This window comes from Pygocentrus nattereri, chromosome 5 (genome assembly GCF_015220715.1).
Source record: "Pygocentrus nattereri isolate fPygNat1 chromosome 5, fPygNat1.pri, whole genome shotgun sequence".
Lineage (NCBI taxonomy): Eukaryota > Metazoa > Chordata > Actinopteri > Characiformes > Serrasalmidae > Pygocentrus > Pygocentrus nattereri.
In genome coordinates this window covers 39040953-39061465 of record NC_051215.1, presented here as the reverse complement: position 1 = coordinate 39061465, position 20513 = coordinate 39040953, and the positions used below count along the sequence as shown (strand labels likewise).

The 20513-nt window shown below is 38.8% G+C and overlaps 1 protein-coding gene across 20 annotated transcripts in view; it reads left to right on the top strand.

Moving 5' to 3' along the window:
• tacc2 (transforming, acidic coiled-coil containing protein 2) overlaps nucleotides 1-20513 on the top strand; it is an 80347-nt gene that overhangs the window by 38851 nt on the left and 20983 nt on the right. For all 20 annotated transcript variants that reach the window (XM_037538434.1, XM_037538435.1, XM_037538438.1 and 17 more), the window contains one exon: nucleotides 19068-19192. In XM_037538434.1, the coding sequence (XP_037394331.1) occupies nucleotides 19068-19192 (125 nt within the window). The remainder of the gene's footprint in view (nucleotides 1-19067; nucleotides 19193-20513) is intronic.

Genomic DNA, 20513 nt, shown 5'->3' with positions numbered 1-20513 from the left:
GAAAATCTCAGCATCTTCATCTCCGCCACCTCCAGCTCAGCCTCCTGTCTTTTAGACAGAGCCACAGTCTCCAAACCATACATCATAGCAGGACGCACTACTGTCTTGTAAACCTTCCCTTTCACTCTTGCTGTTATTCTTCTGTCACACATCAGCCCTGACACCCGTCTCCACCCACCACATCCTGCCTGCACCCTCTTCTTCACCTCTTTTCTACACTGTCCATTGCTCTGGATGGTTGACCCAAGATATTTGAAGTCATCCACCTTTACGACCTCTACTCCTTGCATATATGGTTCTATATTTAAAAGGAATGAATTCCCAATATTAGGAACCATTGTTTGCAGCAGGCAGTTTGACAGTATTTATTGCTATTGTAAAAAAAATTACAGCACATTAAGTCACAATATTCTGTTCTAAGCATATCGTCAGAACTTTACAACTTAGTACCTGATGTGTCAAGCATTCAGACATTTCTAGAGACACATTTTGACATCTTAAGATCTCTCTAGTTGCAGTTAAAACGTTTACTGCAGTGATATGGATTACACATCTAAGGCATCCTTTAAAACATTTTTGGATAAATTTATCAACCTACATTAAACATCTAGAATCACGTATTTACTGTTGAAGTATTGAAGCAAAGTGTGTGCTGATTCTCTTTACTGTCTACTGCCATTCTGCACTGGTAATAGATCATTTGTACTAGACATGAGCACACATGAATGTTTCACAGATGCAGATAGAAGAGTATGGTACTCAGTTGGTTACTCCAAAAATGTTTGGTTTGCATTTAGTCTCGTGTGCTTACCTCTCTGTTCTGTGACATACCCGGATTTTGTCATAGTAACATACAGTCCACCCTCTGGCTTGACCTAAATTCCATAAACCAAGGTTTATAAATCTTTCAGAAAAACCTGCCTTGGTCATATCTTTCACTGGCTGCATCGTTTGAAAATTTAATTGCTCTATTTCCTGTCTGAATATAGGCTGCAGTTACAGCACGTGAAGTTTCCCTATTTCTCCCTGCCACTCTGGCTTAATTTGAGCAGCTGCATCAGTGGATTATGGTCCCTTTATTGTTTTATATCAGTAGTTTTAAATCAATGTTTTGCCCATGCTGCATTAACCAAACTATCATTATAAATGATATTTATAACGATGAACCTTATAGAGGACAGATACTATACTGGACATTGAAGAACATAAAATGCAGAAGATGTCCTTCAAAACTGAATCTGTTTAATTGCATCTTCCCATGATTGTGTCTTCATTTATTGCTCTCATGTTGGTATGGTTGTTATTGGAAAAATAGGTCAAACAGCAGGGGAGGGTTAGTGCCACGTCATCAAGCTTAGTTCATTCTGCCTCCCAGTGGAACTACTTAGGGGAAACATCACCTGCATACAGGTTTAAAGTAACATGCCAATTAAAAATTTAGTTTTCTGCTTATTTATTTTTGCACTAGAACTACAAAGCTTAGGTAGCAAAAACGTGATCACCAAATGGACATAAATATATAGATAAACTTAAACAGAAGTCGAATCCTTACTGAAGTGTGAATTTCATTTGTTCTTTTTCCATTTTAAAATAAATCACAGTATGTGATACAGTATAAGGAACCCACATAAGCAACCTGCTTGAGATCAACTCTTTGGGATGAGTATGTAATGATTTAGGGGTGCAGCTTGTTTAGTGCTAATTGGCTGATATAAGCATTCATTATTATGTTAACTAGATTAGCTTTGTAGCTCCAGAGCAAAACTTAACAAGCAAACTTTAGACACCAATCATGTCTTAGATGATTAACTACATTTGGGCTAAAGGGAAACTTAATGGATTTTGGACATGGAGATTCCTGGAGGGAGGAGTTACTGCATCTCCTCTGGTTAATCCACTTACAAATCAGCATATTCCAGGAAGAAGTAATGAATCCTCAGCTCCTGGTATCATGTTGACAAATGAAGATATCTCAGATTGTTATTTTTGCTTTTATCTGGCATACAGAACAGTGTATTGATATCTGTTTTTTTGCCATAGAGTGTGCAATCAGATTTGATTACCACTTAGCACTGTGTATGTGTGGAACTTTACATTCCTATAGAACATAAAATGACAGATATTTGTGTTTTTGTTTACTTGTGGAAAATTTGTGCTGTCTGGTTATTTTATATTTTCTGCTTATTTTTTGTTATTTTCTATACAGTGCTGTGCAAAAATCACCGTTCATTTATGTATTTTTCTATTCAAAAGTAATTTCAGTCAATAAACTTTAGGAAGAAAGCAAACTTTAGGAAAATAAAACATATTTAACAGTTCTGAGTAGGTCCTTTTGTGGAAATGAGATAGAAGATCCTCCACTTAAGGTACACATAAGGTAGTAAACTCAGGTAAATTCGAAAGAAAATAACTGAAAAGTTTCCAAAAAAAAACCTTTCCAAAATATTTTTTTGAAGGGGTTCAAACAAATATTAAAAGATATAGAGAAAATGGGACTCCATAATAATCACACCTGGTAGACCATCAAAACTGTCTCCATCAGATAAACAGAACTAAAAATGATATATTTTTTAAATTCAAGGAAAAATCCATAGCTCTCTCTTCCATCTTTCCACTGTGAGATGAAATATCAACACTATGAGTCTGAAAGGATGTGTAGCTGTCAAGAAACTGTTATTTAAAAAATAAACAAGAAAGAAAAAACTTTTCAGTCTAAATTTGTAATTCAGATTATTTGGATCATGAGAAGCAACAAATGCAATAAAGTCCTAAGATTAAACTTTGTAAGAGTAGAAAAAAAAGTCTCCTGAAAAGAACGGAAGGTGTAATAAAAGCAAAGGCTGGGCACAATAAAAACCAAAAAAAATAATGTTATTTTATGGTAGTTGTTGATGCTTCTGTGTAGTTTTCTGAAAAATAATGTTTTTTGCTCTTTCTGCTGCTGAAAAATGAATAATTTGCACTTAATTGCTGTTTTGTCAGGAAAATAAATAAGTTAAGGGTAATCTCTGACTTTTGTGCTGTAATGCATTTTCTGATATTGTTTATTACTATTAGATCTGACTTGAATGAGAATGAGGATCTGAGCCCCTTTCACTAGAAGAGTTCCAAGCCCTGAAAGGCAATAGGTAGAGCTGCGCTTGTGTGAAAAGTTCTTTGTCCTCCTTTTTTTTTTCTATCAGTAGAACAATAGATTTATAATCCTCATGTTTCAGACCCCTCCACCCATTCTTGTCCCAATTTCCCTCAGCCACCGCTACTTCACTCTGTAAATCAATATGGATTGGACCTGTGAGAGCTGCAGTATCTGCCCTGTAGGTAGATATACAGTGTCCTTCTTTTCTCTTTCATACTTTTTGTTCCCTTCTGTCTCTCCACTCTCGCTCACTGCTGTGTGAGTTCTAGGCCCTGTCTTTGAAATATCCGTTTGGTGTGAGTGCAAGTTAATTAGATCAGCGAGGTAGCCTGTCTCCTCTGACTCCTCTGGGAATGACAAAATTAATTTGTTGAAAGCTGTTAGCAGAGCATCATGCTAACTCTCTCCCCTCATGTTCTGATACAGGATCCATCTTTCAGGTGTTGTCCTGAACACGCAGAAGAATTTAGAACCTTTAAAAGGGGTGAAAGCCTTTTGCGGTATTTGTTCTATTTTGGTAATTCACTGACATGCCACCTGTGAGTGAAGCCATTTATGATTTATTGATTTTGGCATTTATGTTGTTTATTTTGTCACAGATGAATAAGCTTTGGAACGAAGTAAAGTGGTATTTGTGTTTGGGTGATTAGATTAAGACAATGAGAAAGTGAAAGAGGACCATGCTTCATGAATAAACTAAAACACACACACACAGAGAGAGAGAGAGAGAGAGAGAGAGAGAGAGAGTGAAAGAAGGATCTTTCTCAGGGTCTATTGTTAAGCTTCTCTTGCTTTGCACTGCCTGTGTACCCAGTGCTTGCTGGACTTTTCCATTGTCTGAAAACACCAGCACAGTCTCTTTGCAACTCACACGGCCATGGAAAAAGATTCTGACAAGAGAAACAGTGTGAAAACAAGAACGTGGTGTGTTAAATACTAAATGTCAGGTGTAATTGTATGCCTTGGTTAGAATGAGTGTGAGAGAAAGAAAGAGAGGTGGGGGATGTGTCATGCAGCTCACCATGGGGTGCTCTATTGTTTGCGTTCTGTGAGCAGATAGGGCATCAGAGCTCACACAGACAGAGAAAAGCTGCTTGTCTGTGTATACACAACCAGTCCCGAAGGAGAGAGAGAAAGAAACAGAGAAAGATGGAGAGGAAGATAACCAGGATTTGCTTCGCTGAATGGAGTGGCTATTCGAAGAGGGGCGGTCCTAGAAGCATCATCATCATCCTCCCTCCTCCCTCTCTATATTCTCTCTGTCTGTTTTTTTAATACCTTCACACCGTTCCACGTCCCTGATCTTGAAGGTTCCGCTGTTGTCACGGATACAGGAGAGCCTCAGCCTCCTCCCCCTGGCATGTAGAGGCAGGGTGCGTGATAGAGCGAGGGAGAGAGAGCCCTAGAGAGCAGGGGAGCGTGACATTATTAGACAAGAGGGAACGATCGGTGGTGGATTCAGACGGGGCAGATGCTAAAGGGGTGAGCGAGGGTGCCCTGGCAGCCCCTGATGCCATCCTGCCCTGCTTCGCTTCTTTATACCAGTGTTACCAGTCACGAGTCCCACCCTCCACTCCACCTGCCCTCAACAGCGGCTGTCTGGAGACGAGGGGAGGTGGAGGAGCAGGAGGAGGAGGGAGGAAGGGAGCAGGTGGAGGTGAATACAGCAGAGGATGGGCGCAGTGGAGTCGGCCGAGCAAGGACAGGTCCCCTGTCTGACTCAGGAGCGTCCCGAGAGCATGTGAGTGATTAGAGAAGGGGGAGGGTCTTGATGATCTCATTGTTTGTTGCCACTGTTACCGTTGCTGCAGGAATCCATACAGCTTACCTATTCTTTTTGTCGTACACATGGTCACTTATGTGCTTGTAAGTATTCAATGAGCTGTGCTTGCCTATTGGAGAAAGATGGTCTCAACCAGAAAATGCTGTTTTTTACTTCAAAAAGCAGCTAGTGGACAGTTATTCATATATAACACATGAATGCATGTCTGCATTGTTTAGTTAGTGCAGTCTAAATTTGGTAAATATTTACCAGTATGTCATAGTATTACAGCAATGAAGGTGATGCTTTGTTATTGTTTATCCTTTGTGATGGATTAAGAGCTAACCGGGATGATGTTGTGCTTGTAGCAATCCTATATGGCCATGTTTATGTTCACACAGCATATGTGTTGCCTTTGGGTGAGTGTAGTGTATGTGATTATATGTGTGCATGTGTTCAGGTCTGGTGGTCTCAGAGAAATGTGGTTTGATGAGGATATGCTCAGTAGAGAGACTCGAGTGTGTTTTTGTGGGGGATGGAGGGAAGTGTTGCAGCTCTGGTAGAGAGGGAGAGAGGGAGAGGAAGGACTGCTGGAGCTGGTGACGGTGCTGAAATAGAACACTGAAGGGGGGAGGAAGAGGGGGATGGGGACATAGAAGAGAGAGAGTTATTTATGTCTCACATAGGATGGGGAGACAAATCAAGCATTACTGTTAAACATGTATGTGTAAGCATATGTATATGTGAGAGAGAAGGGCAGGGTATGCTTTTATGTTTCTAAGGCTATGAATCGCTGAAGCACAGTTGCCTTCATGTACAGTGCATGCATTTCTGTGTATTTCAATATACATAGAGACAATGTGTAAAAATATATACAGTGCATATTTTCAATATATGTATTGTACTTCAGGTAGTACAATAGGTAGTTGTGCTTCAGCTCTTTGTATTCATGCTGCCATATGTATATGTTTGTGTGTGTGTGTGTGTGTGTGTGTATGTATATATATATATATATATATATATATATATATATATATATGACTGGAAATGGTTATACGAGCAACATTTACATATGTAAATTCACAGCTTATTGTACTAATGTTTTTTTAATGTATTTATACTAATATTGGTGTTTTCCAGAGCAAGTAAACACTTGCTGCCCAGCTTTTCAGTTCAGGTGCCTTAAACTTTTACATGGTAACTTTACATTTCCAGACTTGTTACATCTCTTATTATTCAGTAATTACATGTACTATATTGCAAACTGACTGAATTATTCTTGAGTAATAGTCATTTATAATAAAGATTTCAACCCGCCTGCAGGGCCTAATCATTTAGAGGGTTAACGAAGAGATTTTAATCCATGTATATTTGGACATTTCTGTAGGTCCATTTGTCACAAACGCAATGTAAAATCATGTTCAAACAAACATAATAAACAAAACAAGTAAATAAAATATGACAGTGACGATTAAACTGGGTTCACTAAACCACACATTCTGCTTGGTTGTCTGCTGCATAATGTTCCCTCAATGACTTAAGTATATAGCTCTACATGACCGAAATAGTGGATGATGGAAAAGTTAAAGGCCTTCATGGACCCTCAAATGCCACTTCAAATGATAGTGAAGCACCATATGTGCCACTAGGGACTACTGTTCATTCAGACATGACTAACAATGCTTTCTGCCTGCCTGGCCACTTATGCAACTGCTTTAAGTGTTCTTATGTAATGTTGGCACACCTGGGTAGTACGTGTAGGAGTCTGAACTTCGAAACATGACTCTCTAAAACTTTTGGATTTGCTCTAAAGTACAAGTGCCCATAGTGGAACTTTGCTGGACTTCTGAAGTCAAGGTTTGTTTTATGATCTTCTGAACAACTGTAATAGAACACATTTTGAAACTATATTAATAATGTGAACTAATGGTCAAGCAGGCATAAATTTGAATTGTGTGCAGAATGTTTTCCAAAGAATGCAAATAAATAAGTTACAGCTTTATGTTTCTTCAGGTAATGGGCAGTTTAAGCCTCATCAAGTCCTGTCTGTTCTGCAGTAATTATTGGATACAGGGAGAAAATCTCAGATCTTCATGAGTCTTTGGTTTATTTGCTAGAAGAAAATGACTGTTTGTAGTAACATGCTTGCAGAAACACACTTCCCTTGTCCAAATAGTCTGGCTGATGCTACAGCCATGGGCTGGTTTCTCCAGGCTGTAATATCATCTGGAAATCAAGGCTACTGGCTGCTGTTTCTTGCTGCAGGAGCTCTGTCTAAGAATTTGAACTGGGCAACCTCTTCCTTCAGTATTGAAGTGAAGGATGTGGTGAGGTCACCACTTTGTTATTGTAAGAGAGTGTCTCCATAAAACAGTTCTTTTTGTTTATTAAAAGATTGACTGCATTGTAAAATGAAGGCGTTGTTCTGTTCTCATGGTCTTCCAGGAGGCCAGCTTTAAATGGCTTAAGAGTCCCTTTTACTCTTCTATCAGATTATGGATTCCTTGCAGCTATTGAAGTGAAGAGAAATTCCTCTTAGAGCTCTTTAAACACCCATTCATCTGTCAAAGTTGCTAATTCATCTTCTATCGCATTCCATTTATGCCTTTTATAACTTGTTTCAACTTTTCACTTTTAGTTATGTGAACATTTGTAGAGCTGCTGTACTTGAAACAGCTGAAACTCAATCTTCATGCTCTAACAGCATGACTTGCTTTTAAAAATCACTCAGTGACACATTGATTTGGCAATACAGTGTGTATTAGCATCAAAACATGTTTTTGGCTTGTTTTTTTTTTTTTACTAAACTGACTATAATACAGGATATTAGAGCCTTGAATGTCATATGCAGTTTAGAAATTACTTTATTTTAAACACATTTTCATTGGTAGCTGTATTCAATACTGTCACGCCTGGTAAATATAATAGACACAATAGACATCATCATATATCATTATTATAATTGTCCCTGCGATGGACTGGCGACCTGTCCAGGGTGTATTCTGCCTTCCGCCTGAAGACGGCTGGGATAGGCTCCAGCACCCCCCCACAACCCTGACGGAGAAGCGGCTTAGAAAATGGATGGATGGATGCATATTATAATTGTTATAGTGGCACAGGGAGGAGATTTTCTGTATAGAACTAATGGGTTACACTACCATTTTGCAATACAGATTTATGTGTTTTCTTTTCTGCAGTGGAGATTCTGTGCAGTCTCTATGCTTTCCACATCGAGCTCAAGTGGTTCTATCCTGCACTGGCTTATGTGACTTGATTCAGTTTTCAGGAAAAAAGTCCTTGTAGATTTGAGTGGTTGTTGTTAAAAGGTGATTTCACGATGATTACGAGTACTGACCAATGCAAAGAGATATTTGATAAGTGTGTATCAGAATGAGGAACATGAAGTTATGATGCTTACATATATGATGGCTTAATGTGTGTGACTGGTGCTAAGACAGTGTTGTGTGGGATGTCTGGCAGGCATGCATCAAAATGAGCTGAAAGTTATGACGCAGTGATTTTATATAGATATATGATGGTCTTTTTTGTGCATCTGCTTGAAACCTCGGAGATGAAAAGCTGCAGAACTTTGGTGCAGGACAGCTGGAAGACATAAAATATTGAAAGAGAAGCTGAGTTATTTGAGTGTGAGGCAAGCTGGTGCATTACTGCACTACTGTGTCCCTCAGGAGGGAGATGGAAAATAACCATCTGAAGTACTTTTCTATATGCGTTGTTGTAATTATACTTTAACTTACCATTTCCTTTCTCTTTATGGCTTGGCAATAGGCAAAGCCCCTCGGTTTCCACATCCCATCTGAACATGCCTTAGAGAACATGGACTCAGCAAACACACAAAGGGACTAAGATATTGTCACTGATAGACCTGTTTTTAAATTGGAAGTTAATGTAATAAGATTTCATTTTGGAGCGTTTCTATAGGGTGTTTCTGTAGAGTGTTTTCATTCTCTAGCAAATGTTAACTTGACCTTTCAAAATTATGTAAAAAAGGAAAACAGCAAAAATGGAGATACAAGATTTTTGAGAGACAGTGATAATATACTCATACCTGACTGAGATTACATCTACTCAAACTCATACCGCAAAGGATGGATATCATGAGTGCAGTTAACTAGGTTTGTTAATGTACATAATAATTCGGTGACACTTTATTTTGAGTGGTCTTTTTTTAGGTGAAACAAACACTCAAAGGACTCTCAGTAACGTCAAAAAATATATAAGGAATAATGATTGGGTTTTTGCTTGAGGTTAAGGTTAGGGTTAGGATTAGGGCCAGGGTTAAGTTTAGGGTTTAGGTAAGGTTGGGTAAGGTAATGTTTAGCATAATGGAAGTAACATATTAACACTAACACTACTAAATACATCTACTTAATGTAAGTAATGTATCAACAGTACATCCTCAAGATATTTTCGTCAATCTATTCTGATACTTCTCTACTGCTACTTCACTGATATATTGCTGATGTGTTACTGATAATCTGTTAAGAGTTCATTAAACATCTACAAATGACCACGCCAAATAGTGTTTGCAAGCTTTGTCATGTGTTCGGCTGTTTGACATATTAGTTTCTAGCTCAAGTGTTTTAAAATTGTGTTTTAATAACTTCAAATAAGGTTGCTAAACTATAGGAACTCATTTACTTAGGATAAGTTTCTTGGTAAGGTTCTCAGCAACAGGCAGGCAGAAGCATTCTCAAAAAACGCACACGAAGGAAAGAAAATAGCACTCTCAGGCATTAGAAGTGAAAATAGAATGACTGGAAGACATTACTAGCATTCTAGTGGATTAATGTTTGGTGGACACAGTGGTAATGTTTCATGGTGTTCTGTACTGCTTTTAAATCTTGTCTGACAGGCGTGAAAGGAAAACTGTGGTGTAGCTTGGTGCTGAGAGCTGAAACTAATTTAACGACCTGCTAAGCACACAGCTGCTGGAAAAGCACCATTCTCATTATTCCTTTCTTGCATCCCATTTTGTCTTTACATCAGCATCTTCCTCTGTTCTTGTCTCCTTTGTCTCCCCCTCTTGGCCTCTTACACACACTTTCAGTTCTCTTTTCCTCATCATCAGTTACATCACAGTGCATATTCCTTGTTAGCACTGTGTGATATGAACAAAAACATATTGAGTGTAGGGTTCAACGATTATTCCACTCGATCAAATTAGTTGGCAACTAATTTAGTAGTCGATTAGTTGGTGACGTCATTAGGCGTCTTTCTCGCGCTCACCAGGGACGTTTTGCCATTGCCACTTACTGAGTTAACAACAGCGCGACGGCAGCCTCAAGAACAGAATCCTCAAAAGTGTGGAGCTAAACTCAGAAAACAATAGTTGCGCTGTTTGTAAAGCCGACCTTTAGCACGGAGCACATCCTCCATGTTAGAGTATCTGAAGAAGAAACTTGTCGGCTCACTGTATGAAGATTCATCTCGGTAATATACGCTGCGTCCCAAACCACGTATAGCTCACTAAATAGTGTGAAAATAGCGTATATACCATTAGAAGTGCACTCATTAGTGTAGTGTGTGAAGTACAGAAGTGTGTGGTTTGGGACGCGGCGACAGTCGTGCTAGTTAGCTAATGTTAATGTTAAAAGCCGTTCTACTTCATGTTGAGAGCCGAGCTGTAACATTTTCTACTGTGAAACGCAGGTTCTGTGGTATCATTAATGGAGGTGAACAGAGAAGGAAGTAACTTATTCACAGCGACCCAAGTGTTTGAAAGTGTTTGTATGAATTAAAAAAAAAAACGTTCCAGTCACGACTGCATATGTACATATTTCTATATTGTGGTCTATTTACACAAAGTTAGGTTAGTTCATCATTTCGGTGACGTATGTGCTCCCAAATTTTTATGCTGCTGCGCTGACGTTGAACCGTGTGCTGCACTGGGTCGGTATGACCAACAGGTCAAAACAAGCTCAGAACAAAGTGACCGCTGTGCCCTGATTGGTGCTCTTGCTTTGCGCTTCTTTTGTTTTGACATGTTACATTTTTATACACACAGAAACCAAAAGGAACGACAGATTTCTCAAAATGTAGTGGGGTAAAACGTAAGATATTAGACTCTGAAATGTAGTGGAGTGAAAGTAAAAAGTCGCCCAAAAAGGAAATACTTGAGGAAAGTACAGATACACGAAAAAACTACTTAAGTACAGAAACGAATTACATTTACTTAGTTACTGTCCACCACTGCATAACAGCTAAGAAACACAGCAGCAATATGTGAATTAGTATTTTACAGCACTAAAACCACATCATTTCAGCAAAGCTATTGCTTTATTTTTGGGCTAATAACCCTAATATTACTGCCCTTTGGATTGATGGGCAATTAAAGTTTGTTGCTGTTATTTTTCCACTTTATTATCAACTAGTCATCACTACAGTTACTGACTTATTATTTGCTAAGAGCTAGAACACTTGTATGAATTTTCTAGGTAAGTCCAACTTGTTATCATTATTTTACTATTTTATTACTGACCACCGCTACAACATCTTATTTTTTAATGACTAACAAATGTGCATGTCATTTTTACGTAAATACAACTTGTTACCTTTATTTTTAAAATTTACAAATTTGATATCACTACAAACACCAGCTTATTATTCATTATGAAATGGAAAATACACAAGTCATGTTTTGGTAAGTACGACGTGTTACCATGATTTTGCCATTTTAGACTTGTTCCCGCTACAATTACCATTTTATTATTTTATAACAACTATGAAATTGACATTTAATTTATGGATAAATACAACTCATTACCGCAATACTACCATAACATTACCCTCTTATTACCGATCCGTAAAGTGCTACCAATAAGGCTGCATATCAGAATTATATGCTGCCGTCCCACAGCCTTATAGTGGAAGATGTAATTAAGATCTATGTACTTCAAGGGTTTCCTCAAGGGTCTTTTGTAAAGTAAATAGTTCTACATAGACCCATAAACACTCAGAGAAGTCTTTCACGATGCAAAGAAACCTTTAATCATGCAAAGTGTTTTTCAGATTAATGGAAAATGTACATGAAATTTGAAATGCATTCTATATAACACCCAAACAGCTTCTTCTGTTTTTAAAGGCTTGACGTTTTAACAATAAAATGACACTTTTGGGTGCTGTGTAGAATGATTTTCAAAAAGGTTCTTTATAGAAGCACCTACAGCACATTTCCATGAATCTAAAGAACAGTTTTACCGTGCAAAGAAACCTTTAATCATGCTTAGATTTCTCTGAGTGTTCATGCTCATACTAAGAATCCTTAAAGATCTTTTCAAGATTGTAGAACATGAGAGTGTATCACAAGTAACATAACAGATGTGATTTGGAGCCAAACACTGTTTCAGAGATACATTATATTTACAAAAAAAAAGTATTTGGTCATCTGCCTTTACATGCATATGAACTTGAGTGACATCTCATTCTTAATCCATAGGGTTTAATGTGATGTTGGCCAACCCTTTGCAGCTATAAATATTTTTCCAGAAGCGCATTTGTGGGGTCAGACACTGATGTTGGACGAGAAGGCCTGGCTCCACTCTAATTCATCCCAAAGGTGTTCTATCATGTTGAGGTCAGGACTCTGTGCAGGCCAGTCAAGTTCTTCCACACCAAACTCACTCATTCATGTCTTTATGGACCTTGCTTTGGGCACTGGTGCCTAGTCATGTTGGAACTGGAAGTGGCCATCTCCAAACTGATTCAGACAAAGTTAGGAGCATGAAACTGTCTCAGAATCTCTGCTGAAGCATTAAGAGCTCCTTTCACTGGAACTAAGGGCCCGAGCCCAGCTTCTGAAACCCCACACCATAATCCCCCCTCCACCAAACATTACACTTGACACAATGTAGTCAGACAAGTACCGTTCTCCTGGCAACCGCCAAACCCAGACTGGTCCATCGGATTGCCAGATGGAGAAGTGTGATTCGTCACTCCAGAGAACACATCTCCGCTGCTCTAGAGTCCAGTGGCAATGCTTTACACCACTGCATTCCAATGCACCACTGCATTCCACACTTTGCATTGCGCTTGGTGATGTAAGGCTTAGATGCAGCTACTCGGCCATGGAAACCCATTCCATGAAGCTCTCTATGTCCTGTTTATGAGCTAATCCGAAGGTCACATGAAGTTTGGAGGTCTGTAGCGTTTGACTCTGCAGAAAGTTGGCAACCTCTGCGCCTCAGCATCCGCTGACCCTGCCCTGTCATTTTACGTGGCCTACCACTTTGTGGCTAAGTTGCTGTCCTTCCCAGTCGCCTCCACTTTGTTATAATACCACTTGTTCACTGTGGAACATTTAGTAGCGAGGAAATTTCACAACTGGACTTGTGCCATGCTGAAATTTACTGAGCTCCTGAGAGCGACCCATTCTTTCACTAATGTTTGTAAAAGTAGTCTGCATGCCTAGGTGCTTGGTTTCATACACTTGTGGCAATGGAAGTGTTTGGAACACCTATATTCAGTGATTTGGATGGGTGAGTGAATACTTTTATACAGTATAGTTTATATTTACCAGTGGTCAATGGACACTCACATATGGTAAAATAAAATAAAAAAAATAAAAATAAATAAATGGGTAGAACTCTGATTAACCTGATTGATCAGATTGCATGGTTGGAATGATCTCTTACATAATGCATATACACCGACCATTTTTATAGATGAAGGCAGAATATTTTGGCATATTTTTGTTAGCCTGTTATTTGTTTAACCCAATGCCTGTACTGTGTGGACTAAATGAACATGTGAATCCCACTTCCAATGCTTTTCTAGTACTGTTTCTTAGCCAAAGACCTACCTTTTAAACTCCTAAACGAAAAACGAGTTGCCTCCTTAAATAAAATGAATCATATAAAGTGCTATATTAAAAGATGACTGGCTATTTAATCATGTTTAATTCTGCTGTGACATTTTCATATAGATGTAGTCAAAATGTGTTAATGCAGTGTGAGTGCACTTACTTGGATCATATTATTTATTTCAGAAAACTGCTACACAGATCAGAGCCAAAAATCAAAATAATAAATTAGCCCATTGCCAGTTGCATGTTTGGAGCATAAATCTGATCCTGGTCTTGGCAGACTGCAGTCGTGTATGCCTAGTAATGCATCATAATAATGCTTTAGAATCTCCTTTGAATAAAAAGTTACTTTTCCTGATCAACAGGATCTGAGCTCTGTGATCCTTTTTGTGACAGGTGGTGGTTGAGCAAGCCTACAGGTATGGGCCACTTCCCCTGCTGTCTCTAGAGAATAGGTGTTGCTCTGTTTCGAGTCAGGCAGGTTTTGTTTAACCAGCACACTCTTACCCACAGTATCATCTGTCGTCTGACTGCGATGCAGCTCCAGCTCTATGGTGGGCGCTGGGTCTGTGCCTGTGTGTGCATGTGCCAGAGAGTCTGGCTGTTTCCAGGCAGACGACGCCGGCCTTGTCTGGCTTGCATTCTCTTTCCCTTCTCTTTGTCTGCTTCTCTCTTTTTCTCTTTTATCCTGCCTACACCATCATCCACATGCTTAAGTAAAAGTTACCAAAGGTGCAGGAGTGCTGCAGTGAGCGTACAGTCTTTGGATTTCCAGGAGCCCCAGTTATGCAGCAAGATTTATGTAATTTAAGGTTGAGATAACAGTTAGCTACATTAATTTGTTCTGTTTCCCTCACATCAGTACAAAAATGTAAGAAAAAAATAGTAATTAAGCAGGGAATTGTTGTCTGGCTTCTCTGTCCTTCTTTTCATTCAGTGGAGATGTGAAATGCAGTGCAGGGGAAAGACTAATCTACGCTTGGTAAAACAGAGTTATAGCTCATATTTTCAGCAGATAAAGGAGAAATAAATCAGTGCTTTATGTCTTTTTTGTGTCTTTGGCTGTATGTCCTTGAGCTGAAAAATGGCTAAATAATGGCATGTGGGCATGTGTGTGCGTGTGTGTTTGTTTGTTAGAAAGAGAAAAAGGTGGAATCAGCCAAGATTTTGTGCAAGCTGTCAGTGTGTGCCCAAGGGAGCATATGGCTCTAGGCGTAGTCACCATGGCAACAGTCTGCTTTGTAGGGATATGGAGAAATGTCCACACAAAGGCGGTAGGAGCATGACAGTTGCTAATCACCGCATTAATGTTGTCAAACACCAACACGTCAACACAGCAGAGCTATGAAATCTAACCAGACTGGATAATGTTATTTTTTTAATTACCATGAGAGGTTATAGAGTTTATGTTGTTACATAAAAGTCTGCAATGATTATTCACTAATATTCTATAACTTTCCTTAATTATATTAGTATATTATATTGAGTAATTATATAAAATATTTTTAAAATCATTTAAATAACAAGATTATGCAGAAAATGTAAAATTTCTTCTTAACATGAATTTAAAAGAACACTTGTATGGGTTTAAATTTGAACATTTCTGTTTAGTTTTGTTGGGATCATGTCTCATAAAAGAGCCTTTCATATGATTTGTATTTCTTCTGTTATTGAATCATTAAAATGAAAGGTATTCTAAGCTTTTTAACCTTATAGATTCCCCAAATCAGCAAAAAAACTCTTTGTTCATTTCTTATTTGTCTGCCTCTTTTGAGCACATTTCACTCAATTACATTGTGTGAAACTTTCATGATAAATCGACCTATAGAAATGTTTTCAAAATTGCTTTGAGTGAAATCTCTTCACCTTAAGTTGGAAGTAAAAGTAATAATTTTTTTTTTTTAAATCTTGCCAGTTTGGATATACATGTCTTTTTTGGACAGCAGCAAAAATGTACAGTATTTTATAGAATATTTAAATACATTCAATATGTGAAGCACTAACTACTGCAAATAAATCCTTAAGTACATCATTAAGACATTATTCATTTTAGTTAGATTGACTAAGATCTGAATGCATAAACATGATAATGATATTTCATAAACATGACTTCAGATGCCTACTGCAACAGAACATGTTTAAAGAAAACACAATTATCTGTTTAATTGCATCTTTGCTTTACTAGATACGGGATCTCAGCAAACGTGCTCTGTCTTCCTGACATCATACCGTTATTTTCACCACTCTCTGGCTTTGGCATTGACCTGCCCATTGGGATAATACGCTGTCATTATTACCCCTTTCTGTTCCATCCCGTCTAATTCTCTCAGTTCCACCCATTGATTTCTACCTTTAATGGTCTGGCATCTCACTGTTAGAATCCCTCTTTAACCCATGTGTATTGTAAGTGGACACAGATGTTGCTAAATCCCCCGTGGCTTATTTCACACAGACAAAGCATACACAGCATGTGGTCTTGTGGCACTGAGTGCGTGTGAGAGCCCTTGGCATGAGCTGAATCAATAGTCTTGCTCTTTTCCTCAGTTAGCCTGTGTGCTTCTGCCTAGGGGGCAGCATTGTGTTCTGGTGAGTCCAGCAGGGAGGCAGAGAGCTGTCTGCTGTTAACACAGCCTACTGCTCCATTGTGCTTTTAACATGTAGGACCAGTTTAACCGTTAGTTGGTCACTTCTAATGCTGTAGTTATATATTTTTAAAAGGCATGTGATTATCCTTGTCTTTGTTCTGAAAAACACAACCAGTTATGGTTTTGCTGTCGCAGGTGGTACGTCCGCACACAAATTATGCGCAAGACACAGACAGTCTGTACATGAAATGTATGTTTCAATGTAGATAATGATATTCCTATCATGTTAATAATTATTTTCAAGAATTGAAGCTGTAATGTGTTACACTGCTTTGTTACAAGACAAAGTAATTACATTACTGTAAATACATTGCTTTGTACCTACCACAGTATCCCCAGTACTCCCAACAGTACAGATCTGAAGATGAGACCGACATGAGAGAATGTCTTATTAAAGCTAATTTTATGATGTTTAATCGAATTTTAACCCCTTAATGGCCAAAGTACACTGGCGGGCCCAAGGGTTTATTACACACTAGATTGCAAGTCCCAGTAGTTACTGAATAATGAGCCTTAGTATGTAAGAAGCCTTGGATTTTAAGGGGCTAAATATTGGAGCAACTTAGTAAAAACAACAATTCTGGTTACATTTGTTTAATCTAGGGTGTTCTGGTAAGTGTGATTATGAAACCTGTGCAAAACTGAACCCACATCATTACAAGAATAAATATATATAGAGATGCACAGTGATTTCAGAATTCTGTTGGTATCGGCAGGTAATTGCTTGAATAAATATCGGCATTGGGCTGACATTTGGCCAAATTGTCATTGTTCTCCATAAGAAGAGCATTTGCAATCCTACTAGATTGATGAGCTTTGTCTCGCCAGTGGAGGAACTGTTGTGTGTGTGTGTGTGTGTGTGTGTGTGTGTGTGTGTGTGTGTGTGCCCCAATTTCTATATTTTATGAATGTTTATGCGTATGCATCAGTATTGTCATTGGCAGACATATGTTTTACAGTATGGCCATTAGCACTGTGTCCATATCAATAAATCTCTATTTGTAATGCACGTGAAGCAAAATATACAGAATAGCAAGTTAGTTACTGCAATAAATCTTATTGTATACAAATTATTGTCCTGCGATCAGAACATATATAATAGACCAGTAATTCGTTGTAATAACGGGTGCTGTGTGTGTTGGTGGAATTTTAGGTTTATGTAGCAGAATCTCTGGGTGTGTTCTCTGCACTTTGGCCAGAATATCAGTACGTTTATTAGTATTCAGTGCAGCAAGAGAGGGTGAGCTGAGGTTCTGAGAAGGGTAATGTAGCACTGAAATAAAGCGAGAGAAAATTAGATTCTTAGACGGAGAATATGCTTCTACGCATTCTATAAATGTGTGTATTTTTACACTAAGGCAGATAGAACTGTGCCTCACTGCTCAGCATGAGAGAGAGAGAGTGGAGGCTGGGAGAGTGTCAGAGAGAGAGAAAGGGAGACAGAGGGAGGTAGAGAGTATGCGAGAGAAGGAGGCAGCGAGTCTGCAGGTGGTGATTATTCTGCAACGAGCCTCTGTTGAAAAAGCCCACCATCAGCTGGAGAGGAAGCTACAGTAAGAGAAGACAGGGAGGCAGGAGACTGTAAGGAAAAGGCAGTGTGAGGGGGTGGAACAGGAGAAAGGACAAAAGAATTGAGGAGAGCAGTGCCGAAGAGAGGAGAAGAGCTGGCAGAGGGTGTGTGTGTGTGCGTGCGTGTGTGAGTGTGGGGCCGGTGGCAGTGATGGCGGTGAGTACGTGGCAGGCTCTGTCTCCACTACAGTGGGCTCGATGGGGCTGGGACACGCTGCTAGGGGGTTTGGGGACAGGGGATGGAGGCGACCCTGCTATCGGTTTCCTCCAGCGCCTCACCTGGAACCCCAGACATGACTACATGATCCAGGCTGCAAATGGGCCAGCCAGACAGAGGTGAGAACCACTGGCGAGTATAGAAATTAAGTGGACAGGCACTTATGTAGAGAGAGATGGGTGGGTCTGCAAGTCTGGGAAGGGCTGCTTGCCAATAATTGTTTTTGCTTATTGTATTTGGACAGATGGAGTGTTGTGCATGTGTAATAGCTTATATGTTTACTATATGCACCTGTGTATGCATTGTATGCTTAGTGGTTTGGTCAGGTCCAGTCCTTGGCCCATGCATGTTGCAGGCACTGGCTACATTAGAAATGCATCTGGTTTTGTCTTTATTTACACTGCAAATCCAGCAGCTATATTAAAACATACTGAATGGTCATTGTGCTTGATTTTGATGTGAAGGTGGTTATAGATAAAACAGGGAGAAGTAGGGCTGGGTGCACGTCTGAGCTGCAGTGCTGTCCGTCTCCCTGCTGCAGATTCAGCTCTTTTTTCCAGCTTTAGCCAATCCTCCAGGGACAAACAGAAACATGCTGAGAAGTATGCATCATGAACCAGTGGATCATTACATGTATTTGTCTCCAACGTGATGGACTTATAATTAGAATTTCATGTCTGTAGGAAATTGCACATATGATTTACTTATTTGGACAAGCAGTACTGTTCATGCTCTTTTCTTTGTTTGCGGTGTGAGTTTGATTTTTGAATTCTGTACTGCTTCCTGAGTCTGATACATATCAAGGTGTAGTAGTGACATAATGGTGGATTTTGTCTGTCACACATATTTAAGTGATATAGACACAAAGTAACTGACTCTTTCCATGCTTTTGCCTATGTTTCTCTTCTTGTTAGGAGCTCAGACTCTGACGGTGCATTTGAAACTCCTGAATCCACCACCCCTGTGAAGACTGCTCCTCCAGTGCCCCCAGTCGAGCAGCCAGAGCCCAACACACAGCCTCTGCCCTCCTTAAACACAGGTGAGTGCAGGTCAACACCACCACAAATTATAGCTATTCAAAAACACAAATCTATTTAAAACAATAGAAATTTAAATGCACACTAATATGTGTTGGTGTGCATGATTAAAGTCATATAAATAATATATTAAAAAAATTATAAATAAATAATAAATTAAAAAATCATAATAATTTCCTTTGTCTTATGAACCTGTTTATTATCCTCACTGTCTTACGTATTGGTTGGTGGCCTACTTATAATATGTGCATGTTTTAAATGACCATTCTACAGCAATTATCTGGTCAATGTAACAAAAGTAAGGCAGCCGGAAGTAGATGCAAAGTCTCTTCTATGGACAGCATTTCAAGGGGCATTGCTTAAACAGGCAATACGAGTAAGAGACATTGACAATCCAATGTAAGAGGTAACAAAACTGGAAAAATGCAGGAAACATGGCATTGAATCACACACATCATGCAATACAAGTTAAGCAAATGACAATGATAGAATTACACACACAACAAAGGCACAGACAACAATGAAGAATCATAAAAGTATCAGGGAGGAGTCAGTCTATCAAACACTCTAAGGCCCTTTGTACAATATCTGTAGTAACTATAGTCATTTGACAGCTGACCACAGATAAAATGCTGAAACAGGTACCAATGGCTACACTGTTTAGGAAAGTGGTTCTTATTTTTGTGAATAAATGGGTCTTTCAATGAGTCTCTTAATAGGTCTTTGTTTTGCAGGCAATGAAGTTGTTTAATAGGGCCCTCTAGTGGAGATTATGAATAACACACACATTATAAATGAGAAAAGCCAAATCTTCAAAGAGAAGACTATTAACAAATTTATTTCTAAGAGCAGCAAATAAATGCAAGAAAATTTGAATTTTGTTATGGCTTTTATTCCTGAGGTCTAAATAGAAGGAAAACTTTATGGTTAATGAATGTGGTCTCATTAATCAGTGTAGTTTCGGTGCAGACAATGGAGGTCTACGTCATCTTCATCCCTTATCACACCAGGACAGACACAAACACACACTGAATCCAAATTCATATACTGCAGTTATGGTTCTAGGAAAAAATCAGATACTTAAATGTAGTTTGTAAATGTAGTTACAAATACCTATTCACATGCACATTTACATGAGTATGCAACCAACTGCAGACATAAATCTTTTCTGTATTGTTTATGACTCCCATATGAAACATATAACAACACATTTTTTGTCAAATGTTTTTAAATCCAAGTTAAAAACATATTTATCTTGCTTATATTCTGGTGTAAAACATGTTGAGTTTTTTTTATCTAAAATGAAATGTGCTATGTAAAATT